Raw genomic sequence first — 12214 nt, forward strand, 5'->3', positions numbered from 1 at the left:
TAAAAGTTGCTATGTCTCTTACTACTGATTTTGTTAGCTGTAACTGACTTTGCCCTTTCACTGGTTCAAGATATGTTTCTTTCTGGTGTTGGAATCTCTACCTATTATTGCTTTACAAGTTTGTTTTCTATTTAGTTACTTTTAAAAAGTTCAATTCCAGCACAGGCTGGGAGTTTACCCAAGCAGGTTATATCAGAGGCAAAAACCATGAACCTCCAGGGTTCAGACAATTCAATAAATTGAACCTCCAATTGAGACAACTTGTCAGAGGTGAGCAGGATGCCACAAGGCAATCTGTTATGGTGCAAACAGCAGGTTAAGCCTTAAAATGATGAATGAGTCTTCCTTGTGACTTCATATACTGTAGCCCTACTGACTCTCCAGATCCCCATAGCTGGGCAAACTGGAATCTATGGGTCTCTTAGATTAAAAAACACCCGTTACATAATATCCCACATGTAGCAGGGGGATTCTTGAGGTGACTGCTACACTTCAAGCCAGAAGTCAACTCTGTACACTGTATTTTTAAGATTTATTGTTGATACATGTAACTCATTTAGTCATTTGAATTGTTGTAGTTTTCTAGTGTATGAACAATGTCAGTTTATCAATTCTCTTTTCAAGGCACACTTAATTTGATTCTGATAAACAACGTTGCTATGTTAGATATTGCATGTATACCTGAGTTTCTCTAAGGAATTCGCAAGTTACTATCCAAAGTAACTATACCAATTTTTACTTCCACTGGCAGCGTATGAAAATTTCTATTGCCTTTACCAAGACTGTGTATTATCAGACTTCTTAATTTTTGCAATCTGAATGAGACTGAGTATTTTCCCTATTTTAAGTTTCATTTTCCTATTAGTGAGACTGGATATCTTATTAATAATTTACATTTTCTGTATTTGTCTATGTATATCAAAATAACCTTTCATAACTTATTCCAAAATAACCTGCATATATTATCTCCTCTTTGTAGGTAAGGAATCTGAGTTTTATAGACATTAGGTCATTGGCCACAGTAAACAGAAGAGCTGGGTTTTGGGTCCACCTCTGGCTGACTCCAGAGCCCTCACTCTTGGCTACCACATCTAATGAGAACCTACTATGTACATTTATTAGTCTTTGTTTTCTATTGATTTATATGTATAATTTGTATGTATAATTTATATTGTTTATTTGTATAATTCATATGGATTTATTGTCCATCAATATAAAATATATAATATCAATACAAAAAAAATTAAGACTGCCTCCACTCTCAGTTCCACTGCTTAAGATGTATGTATCTCAGTTTTTTCTCTGTAAAATGGAATCAAAACCTCTCAAGATTGTTACAATGATTATATGAGTTGGTGTATACCTAAAGTGCTTTGGAACGTTGTATGTGCTATACAATTATTTGCCACTATTATTTGTTTTACATAATTTTATGCTAGTAATATTGGTTACAAATATCTTCTCGCAGGCTGTGACTTATCTCCTTACTTTGTTCAAGTGTTTGTTGGACAGAAATTCTAAATTTTACTGGAGTCAACTTCTCATTCTTTTCCTTTGATATTTGGGTTCTTAAAACATCCTTCTTTCCCTATTATTTCTATTTCTTTATGAGATAGCTCTAAATCTCCCTTTTATATCTTGATTTAATATAACTTACAGAAAAAAATTGGGAATATTCAACTTATAAAATAATATTAAAATATACTTATAATTTTAAAATAATTCTGTTCTCCAAAACAAAAACTCCATCTAATTACAAAAAATGTAATGGTTAGCTGTTCCTGTCCAGAGAGCAGATTTATATTATAACAAGGCGAAAATTAAAATACACAACTACATAAAAATGAAATAAATTTATAACTACTCTTACCCTATGACATCTTTCAAAGGCCTGTTTAGTTTCTTGTAAAAGATTAACCACCACTTCTTGAGATAGGAAAGTTTCTCCATGAGTATCGATACTTGGCCCCAGCGGTAAGTTGGTACGTTGTCTAATTCTCTCTTTCAAATCCTGAATACTAATGCATCATAACAACAAATGAAAAGAGAACATTTTACACAGATTTCAATTTTAAGTACTCTTCAATTTAGTATACATCAACAAAGAAAAATGGACTAATTGCCAAACTCAAACATTCTAATTCCAATAATTTAGTACTGTAAAAGCAAAGCAATCTCTTAGCAGAAGACTTTCGTCTGAAAAAGGAGTATATTTGGAGTTATGACCTTTAAAATAATAATTTATAATTATGACTCTATAATTCTGACTCAACAGCCAAAAATTCCTTGTTTTATTTCCTTATTAAGTGGATTATTACAAGTAAATTAATATAACTAAATGGTCCTGCTTGCAATAAACTTTAAAAATTTAATGCTTTTTAAATACATTTAACTATTTGAGCATATTCACATTTCCTTATCATTATTAAGCAAGATATATTAAACATAATTTAGCATTCTTAATGACTGAGTTACTTTGAATATTTATTATATGGTGGTATCTTTAGGTTAGATTTCTTTTGTTCCTAGAATACCTAACTCTAGACTATTCTAAACTTTTCTAAGGTTTTTATTTTTTTTAATTTTTAAAAAAGATTTTTAAATTTATTTATTCATCAAAGACACAGAGAGAGAGGCAGAGGCATACACAGAGGCAGAGGCAGGCTCCTTGCAGAGAGACCAATGTGGGACTCGATCCCAGGACTGGGACCATGCCCTGAGCCAAAGGCAGACCCTCAACCTCTCAACCGCTAAGTCACCCAGGCATCCTGCGGTTTTTTTTTTCTTTTCTTTTCTTTTTTTTTTTAAATAATCTTTACATTCAAGGTGGAGTTCAAACTTACAACTCTGAGACTAAGAGTTGCATGCTCCACTGACTGAGCTAGCCAGGTATCCCAAATTATTTTTTTAATTCTCATGATTATTCTTTAGTTTTTCTCTTCCCTTACTTGCTGCTGCCTTTCAGATGGCATTTCTTATTCCTAATTATAACCTCTCCCTGATTATTATTTAGTATATGACAAACTGGGAAACAAGAAACAGATTTATTTGAGTATACTCTGGACTCTAATCATATGGCTCCACATAAATCGTTCTGCTTCATCTTAGAATCAAATGGTTCTAGACAGCTGAGATATGGATAACAGGTGCTACCAATTCTTCCGCAAATCCTTTTCTTTTAGTATGTGAATAATCACAGATTTTAAGGAATTAATTAAATAATTTTAAGTCAAATCATGAAAAAGCTCAGGATATCTACACTGTAAACTGCTATTTTCCACTTGCAATGACAAAAAATGTATGCTTCCTAGTTAATAATGTGGAATAATTTACTCAGTCTGGAAAAAAAAAGAGACTATACGAACTCTTTATAGTTCTAGTATTCTGCTTTAAATTCTAATCGCAGTATGTTAGGTCATTCCAACATGTGTTTCAAGTGACAGGATTTGATCAATGGTGTAAATAAGCTGGGCTAATTGAGTTCTTCACAGAGAATTCCAATGACTGTCAACATTTGACAATTTTGTCCGAATATAATACAGTTCTTAAAATCTTTACTTTTAACTACAACATTTTTTTTTTTTTTTTTTTATGATAGTTACAGAGAGAGAGAGAGAGAGAGAGGCAGAGACACAGGCAGAGGGAGAAGCAGACTCCATGCACCAGGAGCCCGATGTGGGATTCGATCCTGGGTCTCCAGGATCGCGCCCTGGGCCAAAGGCAGGCGCCGAACCGCTGCACCACCCAGGGATCCCCAACTACAACATTTAATAAAAATACTCACCCTCCTGTGCCAATGGATCTCTTTTGATGGTTTTTTGAGTCATAATAGCGCTGTAGGATCATAGCACTTCTACTTTTCAAATATCCAGTCTCCACCTCAATATAGTTCTCCAAATAGGAAATGAAAATGGATTTGATAAGCTTAGACAAGAAAGTCTGTTTATCAGTACCTAAGTTAAACTCCATCAACTTGCTGGAAAGATTTGTAGTTCTTTTCATGGAAAAGGGGGAAAAAGAGATTAATGTATACTTTAGATACAGTAACAATACTAAGTAATATATATTTTTACAATGTGATTTTAATAACTTATATTAAACACCATTTCTTAAACCTTAGAAAGGCACTAAGGATACAGAGAGCAGCTGCATACATCTATGTATAAAGTAGACTGGATATTACAAACACTATGGTTTAGAAAACTGACTAGGGATAATCTCCTAGGGATGATTTATGAGAGGAAACTGAGGCAACCAACCAGTCTAGAAATGGCAACAGTGGCAGCATGACTTTAATATGTTCTAATGCTATTCATGATTTGGTACCCATGTACCAAATGTACCCAGAATAATGAGAGATCTGCTTTCTGTTCATTCTCTTTTGTCTTTGTCCATGTGGACTTTCCTCTATTTTTCTGTTTCATATTATTAAGGATAGGCTCACAATAAATGTTGGGATGGGCTTCCTGGTTATGGTTACTTTTGAAAACCCTCCTCTCAAAATGACGATACTCATGAACAGCAAAAGGACTGGAAAAAAAGAAAACCTCCATAAGAAGCTTTTGATAACAATATTTCTAAATGTTACACTTCCATTTACAAAAGCCAAAGGCAAATTTTCATATCAGACTTAAGGATGAAATTGTCATTTAAGAATTTGTGACTTTCTCAATTTACAATTTTAACTACAAATAAATGTAATTAAACTACTTCTTAGAGAAAAAAAATTAAATAGTAAGTAGATTACAATTAAAATCAGAAACAAAATTCTTGAGTCTTAAACATAAAAAAAGTTTCACTAAGTACATGACTATAAAGCGTAATCTCCAATCCCTTAAGTTAACGTGCTAAAAATGCTGTTCTTCATAGAATAGTAATCTATACAAACAAGCATTTCATGCTAAAAGGTATACTGTTGACAAACTCAAAAGCCTGAATATTTCTTCATTTTCTATTTTAAAGAAAAAGCAAAGAAAATCTGACATGTTATTATTTTCCTATTTAATAGTAAATAAAAGCATACCTTGTATATAAATCATAGAGATTTTTGAGATACTGCTCTGCATCAGACTTCCTACATTCTTCTAACTGGTCTTTCACAAAACTCTGGAAAAAAAAAAGTCAATGTTTTGTCAATTAAGCCAAAATTATATGTTTTTCTCCAAAATTATTCCATGTCCTTGAATTGTTCTGACTTAAACTACAATGGAAAAGGCAATGCACAGAAAATACCCAATATAAAAAAATAAAACAGGCTTTTTTAATGCTTCTCATATTTACATGTTCATCTATATATAGCACTCTCAGGAATAAATACTAAGAATTTCAAAATATCTTTTGAACTGGCCTATCTTGCCTCATAAAGTACAGTTAAAAAAACAAAACTGAAGTTATACCAATATAGTCAATTCCTTAGAGCAGCATTTCCCAAACTGTGGCCTGGGTAACACTAGTGTCCTTTGAGACTTTAACAGGCATGACTCTAAAATTAGGAAAAAAATTTAGTGTACTTTACACTCCTGTTTCTAGAGAATCACAATACGCATTAGTACTTTTAAAGGCTATGAATTGTGTTTTAAAAATAAACGCTTCTTTAATGTTGCTTAATCTAGTAGTAAATATAGTTTAGGAAATGATGCTTTAATATATAGTGCTACAGTAGTCCAAGTTGTAAATTAAATTACTGTGTTTTTTCATGTTAGTATCTCATTATCAAAAATTCTACAGACTGCACTTGTAATTCTTTCATAATTTCATAAATACCAATTTCATAAATACCATCTATTGGTCAAAGTGAGGAATCAATAAAAATAAAAATCTGAGGCTACCCCTCCACAACGTGTTAACTACTATTGCTGTACATAAATTTCAACCATATTCTGATGATGCTTAATGATTATGATCAGCATCTTTTTTCTTGATGAACAATATTTTTTAAAAAAACATGATACTAAAAAAAAAAACAAAAACAAAACATGATACTGTCATTCCTTTCCCCTTTGCTGAATAAGTAGATTACTATTCCAAAGGGCATTAAATGAATAAACTACATTTAAAAAAAATTCTTAAAACACAGAGGGAAAAAATCATATATTGCCTTAAGAACTATTTAGTTATTGTTTAAAATTACCTGTAGTTTGATTTCAAATACATTTTGAATAAGCTTAGCCAGTACTGTTTCTGGATTACTAAAGATATCTCCAACTTGTTTGTTAACCCGTTGACAGAGTATTGCTGCATCTTCAAATATATCGTTTCTCAAGTAAGCACCCTAAACAGAGGCATTTTACATAGTGAATACATAATTTTAAAATGGTTTTAAAAACACAAATTAACATAAAATAAAATAAAATCCAATAAAGTGTACTGTTATGTTACCTCCTGGCACTGCTTTATATAAACATCAACACAATGGGAATAACCCTATGAAGAAGAAAGAAATACATCAAAACAGTTCTGCTTTGACAACAATAATCATAATAGTAATCTCAATGAAAGAGTTATTTTATGTAATAAAGCTCTATGTCATAATGACTCACCAATATAATAGTTATTGGACTTAAATAAAATTAATCATAGAAAACTAATAATATAGTACCCTCTCCCAGTTGCTTTCTATGAAAATGACCACCAGGTTCATATCCTTGCAGGACTTTAGAATGAAAGAAGAAACTGAGGTATGAGTTCTGTACAGTCATTTTGCCCTATGATCACCTAGCCATATCCTTCAATTCCAACATGTATATGCGTGCATGTGCCCACACACACACAGATTCACAATCTTGAAAAAAAAAATTGTGTGTATGTATATATATATATATATATATATGTATGCATGTAGGTATGTATGTATTTCCTTCTTTACTCTCAGGTTCAAAGTATTTGTGTTCTCTTGCAAGAATCTGAACAGAGCTGTATTTAACTGGCATTCTGCAAATTCACATTTATTTATTTATTTATTTTAAAGATTTTATTTATTAATGAGAGATCCACAGAGAGAGAGGGAGAGAGGCACAGGCAGAGGGAGAAGCAGGCTCCATGCAGGGAGCCTGACTTGGGACTCTATCCTGGGTCTCTAGGATCTGGCCCTGGGCTAAACCGCTGAGCCACCGGGCTGCCCTGCAAATTTACTTTTAAAATTGAATCCATTTTCGCAGAATGTATTTAAACAAAATAATTTGTCATAGTAAGCTTTCTATAATGATTCCTGTTCATTAACAAACCATAAATATAAATGAGTAATGCAAAGTATTCTATTGTCTCAAGAACTATTCTCAATACTCAAGCACATATTTTACTCACATGAAAAGTCCAACAAATAACTTCTATTTCCCTACTCGGATACAAATAATAAAGAGATTTATATATATAAATATATACAAATATATAAATATATATATTTATATACACACACATATAGTGTGTGTGTATTCTTTTACATATATATAGTGTATTTATTCTTTTTTGTTTTACTTAAGTTCCAGTTAGTTAACATATATCATATTATTAGTTTCAGTGGTAGAATTTAGTGATTTCATCACTTGCATATAACATCAGTGTTCATTACAAGTGCCCTCCTTAATACCCATCACCCATTTACCCCATGCCCCTTAACCTCCCCTCCAGCAACCCTGTTTGATCCCTATAGTTAAGAGTTTCTTAGGGCACCTGGGTGGCTCAGTTAAGTGTCTGCCTTTGGCTCAGGTCATGATCCCAGGGTGCTGGGATCGAGCCCCACGTTGGGCTCCCTGCTCAGTGGGGAGCCTGCTTCTCCCTCTCCTTCTGCAGCTCCCCTGCTTTTGCTCTGTCAAATAAATAAAAATCTTCAAAAAAAGGTTTTTTACAGTTTGCCTCCCTTTGTTTTTATCTTATTTTTCCTTCTCTTCCCCTATGTTCATCTGTTTTCTTTCTTAAATTCTACATATGAGTGAAATCATATGGCATTTGTCTTTTTCTGCCTGACTTATTTTGCTTAGCATAATATACTCTAGTTCCATCCACATCACTGCAAATGGCAAGACTTTATTCTTTCTGATGGCTGAGTAGTATTACATTGTGTATACACACACATACACACAAACACACACACACATCTTCTTTATCCATTCATCAGTTGATGATATCTGGGTTCTTTACATATTCTGGCTATTGTGGATATTGCTGCTATCAACCTTAGTGTGCATGCACCCCTTCGAATCAGTGCTTTTGTATTCTTTGGGTAAATACCTAATAATACAATTGCTGGATAAGATAGCTCTATTTTTAACTTTTTGAGGAACCTATACACCATTTCTAGTTTGTATTCTCACCAACAGTGTAAGAGGAAGGTTCCCTTTCCTCCTCATCCTCACCAACATCTGTTGTTTCCTGACTTGTTAATTTTAGACATTCTGTGAGGTGGTATATCTCATTGTGGTTTTGATTTGTGTCTGTGATGCCAGATGATGTTGAGCATTTTTCATATATCTGTTGGCCATTTGTACATTTTTTTAAGAGAAATGCCTCTTCAGTCTTCTGCCCATTTCTGACTGAATTTTTTTTTTTTTTTTTTTTTTTTTGCGTGTTGAGTTTCGTAAGTCTTAAAGATTTTGGATTCTAGCACCCTTTATCAGATACGTCATTTGCAAATATCTTCTCGCATTCCATACATTGCCTTTTAGTTTTGTTGATTGTTTCCTTTGCTGTGCAGAAGCTTTTTATTTTGAAGTCCCAATAGTTCATTTTCGCTTTTGTTTCACATGTCTAGTGAGTAGTTGCTATGGCCGAGGTCAAAGAGGTTGCTACCTGTGTTTTCTTCTAGGATTTTGATGCATTCTGGTCTCACATTTAGGTCTTCCATCCATTTTGAGTTTTTTAGTGTATGATGTAAGAAAATACTCTAGTTTCATTCTTCTGCGTGTGGCTGTACAATTTTCCCAATACTGTTAAAGAGACTTTTTTTCCATTGGATATTCTTTCCAGCTTTGTCAAAGATTAGTTGATCATATAGTTGTGGGTTCACCACTGGGTTCTCTATTCTGTTCCAATGATCTATGTGTCTGTTTTTGTGCCAATACTACACTGTCATAATGATTACAGCTTTGTAATATAGTTTGGGTAATACCAATTGTGATGTCTCTAGCTTTAGCTTTCTTTTCAACATTACTTTGGCTATCTGGCTATTCTCTTCCTGTCCTATACAAATTTTAGGATTGTTTGCTCCAGCTCTGTGAAAACTGCTGGTATTATTTTGATAGGGATTGCAATGAATGTGCAGATTGCCTTGGGTAGTATAGACATTTTAAGAAAACGTATTCTTCCAGTCCATGAATATGGAATGTTTTCCTATTTCTTTGTGTCCTCCTCAATTTCTTTCACAAGTGTTCTATAGTTTTCAAAGTACAGATCCTTTCTCTCTTTGGTTAGGTTTATTCCTAGGTATTTTGTGGTTCTTGGTGCAATTGTTAATGAAATCAACTTCTTAATTTTTCTTTTTGCTGCTTCATTATTGGTACATAGAAATTCAACAGACTTCAGTACAATTTTATTTCCTTCAACATTGCTGAATTTCTGTATCCACTGTAGCAGTTTTTTTGGTGGAGTCATTTGGGTTTTCTACAAAGTATCATGCTGTCTGTGAAGAGTGAAAGCTTGCCTTCTTCCTTGATGATCTGGATGCCTTTTCTTTTTGTTGTCTGATTGAGAAAGCTAGGACTTCCAGTACTATGTTCAACAATAGTGATAAGAGTCGACATCCCTGTCATGTTCTTGACCTTAGGAAAAAAGCTCTCAGTTTTTCCCTACTGCGGATGATTTTAGCTGTGGGTCTTTCATAGATGGCCTTTATTATGTTTATGTATGTCCCATCTATCCCTACTTTCTTCAAGAAAGATGCTGTATTTTATCAAGAAAATATGTTTATTTTATCAAATGCTTTTTTTTGCATCTTTTGAGAGGATCATATGGCTATCATTTCTTTTATTAGGATCATATGGTTATCATTTCTTTTATTAATATGGTCTATCACACTGATTGATTTGCAGATGCTGAATCTTACCCCTGCAATGCAGGAATAAATCCCACTCGGTGGTGGTGAACAATCCTCTTAATGTACTGTTGGATTTGATTAGCTAATATTATTCTTGTTGAGAATTTCTGTATCCATGTTCACCAGGGATATTGGTCTGTAATTCTTTTTAGGGGAGATCTCTGTCTGATTTTGAGATCAAGGTAATACTGGCCTCACAGAATGAGTTTTCCTTCCACTTCTACTTTTTGGAATAGTTCAGAGGATAGGTATTCATTCTTCTTTAAATGTTTGGTAGAATTCCTCTGGGAAGTCATCTGGACCTGGACTCGTTTGTTGGGAGATTTTTGATTACTTGATTCAATTTCCTTGCAGGTTATGGGTCTACTTAGATTTTCTATTTCTTCCCGTTTTAGTTTTGGTACTTTATATGTTTCTAGGAATTTATCCATTTCTCTCAGACTGCCTAATTTGTTGGCATATAATTGCTCATAATATTCTAATTGTTTGCATTTCTGTGATGTTGGTTGTGATCTCTTTCATTCATGATTTATTTGGATCTTTCTCTTTTCAAGTCTGGCTAGGGGTTTATTAATTTTGTTAATTCTTTCAAAGAATCAACTTCTAGTTTTGTTCATCTGTTCTGCTATTTAAAAAATTTCTATTATCATTTATTTCTGCTCTCACCTTTATTATTTCCCTTCTCTTGTTGGCTTTAGATTTTTTTGCTAAACAGCTTTATTTGCTGCTCTTTTTCCAGCTCCTTTAGGTGTAAAGTTAGATTGTGTTTTTGAGACTTTTCTTGCTCCTTGAGGAAGGCCTGTTTTGCTTCCCTCTTAGGACCACCTTTGCTGAGGTTTTGGGCTGTCATGTTTTCATTTTCATTTGCTTCCATGTATTTTTTAAATTCTTCTTTGATTTCCTGGTTGACCCATTCATTCTGGGTAGGATGTTCTTTTACCTCCATGTATTCATGGTTTTTCCAAAATTTTTCTTGTGATTGACTTTGGTTTCATAGCATTGTGGTCTGAAACTAAGGAAACACTATTTCTTTAAGCACTTTCTTTGCAGAAATACGTTGTCATACAGGGATTCTGTCCCTAATGCAAATTTCAAGAAGACAATATTCCTTTGTATTACCAACTGAGATCCTCTGGATTAAATTTAAACCTTTTACTAGTTACATTTCATACTCTCTGGTTCCTACATTCCACCAGATATTTAAGGTTACGTCTTCTTGCTTTTGACCTATTTCATAACATGTTTGACTGAAAAAATTAATAAAAAAACAAAAAGAATGATTTTCTATGTCAATCAATATAAAAATTCAGATAAATATTATTAGATATACAATATTAAAATATAAAATATAACATGGAGATGTGAGGGCAGCCCAGGTGGCTCAGTGGTTTAGCACCGCCCTCGGCCCAGGGCCTGATCCTGGAGACCCGGGATCGAGTCCCACATCAGGCTCCCTGCATGGAGCCTGCTTCTCTCTCTGCCTGTGTCTCTGCCTCTCTCTCTCTCTGTGTTTCTCATGAATAAATAAAATCTTTAAAAAAGACAAAAAACAAAAAACAAAAATAAAACATGGAGATGTGACATATATTCAAATTGCTCAATACAATAAAAATTATCACTGTGATATATTCATACAACTATAATAAAATCAGAGACTATAATATATCGAATTTATACAATCTCCACAATCTTGAAAACTAATCTTCATTTTTATTATTACTATTTACCTTAAAATGAAGCAAAACTGCAGCTACTTCTCTCATTCTGGAGATTTCACCTCTTCTTTGAGCACTGGTAAACTCTTGAATTAGCTGGCATTCTAAGTCATGGTATTTACCTAAAAAAAAAAAAAAAACAAAAACAAACTCTTCAGCTACAATGAGATAGACAAGGATATTGAAGTTATTTACAAACATATGATTTATTTACAAATATAATGAGTATAGATCTAGCTTTCTTTTTAAAGAATTATAAAAACAATATGAAATTATAGGCAGTGAATCTAGCCTTATAATATACTACAATATATAAATTTATACTTTCAAGACAATAAAATCTTCCCAACCAGTAAAATAGCTGAACTCCATCTGATTACCATTTACCACTGTTATTTAAAGAAGTAACTGACTGAGATAAACCTCTGGATTTCATTTCTGATAGTAAAAGGAAAAAATCTTAAATCTCTCT

General features: G+C 33.1%; 1 protein-coding gene across 2 annotated transcripts in view; it reads right to left on the bottom strand.

Moving 5' to 3' along the window:
- The window catches only part of EXOC5 (exocyst complex component 5), a 58791-nt gene that overhangs the window by 16845 nt on the left and 29732 nt on the right, over nucleotides 1-12214 (bottom strand). For both annotated transcript variants that reach the window (XM_072838695.1, XM_072838696.1), the window contains exons 7-12: nucleotides 11755-11864; nucleotides 6379-6423; nucleotides 6131-6271; nucleotides 5024-5106; nucleotides 3785-3994; nucleotides 1871-2018 (exon numbers count right to left, since the gene is read on the bottom strand). In XM_072838695.1, coding sequence (XP_072694796.1) covers nucleotides 1871-2018; nucleotides 3785-3994; nucleotides 5024-5106; nucleotides 6131-6271; nucleotides 6379-6423; nucleotides 11755-11864 — 737 coding nt within the window. The remainder of the gene's footprint in view (nucleotides 1-1870; nucleotides 2019-3784; nucleotides 3995-5023; nucleotides 5107-6130; nucleotides 6272-6378; nucleotides 6424-11754; nucleotides 11865-12214) is intronic.

Source organism: Canis lupus, chromosome 9 (genome assembly GCF_048164855.1).
Source record: "Canis lupus baileyi chromosome 9, mCanLup2.hap1, whole genome shotgun sequence".
In the NCBI taxonomy this organism is placed as follows: Eukaryota; Metazoa; Chordata; class Mammalia; order Carnivora; family Canidae; genus Canis; species Canis lupus.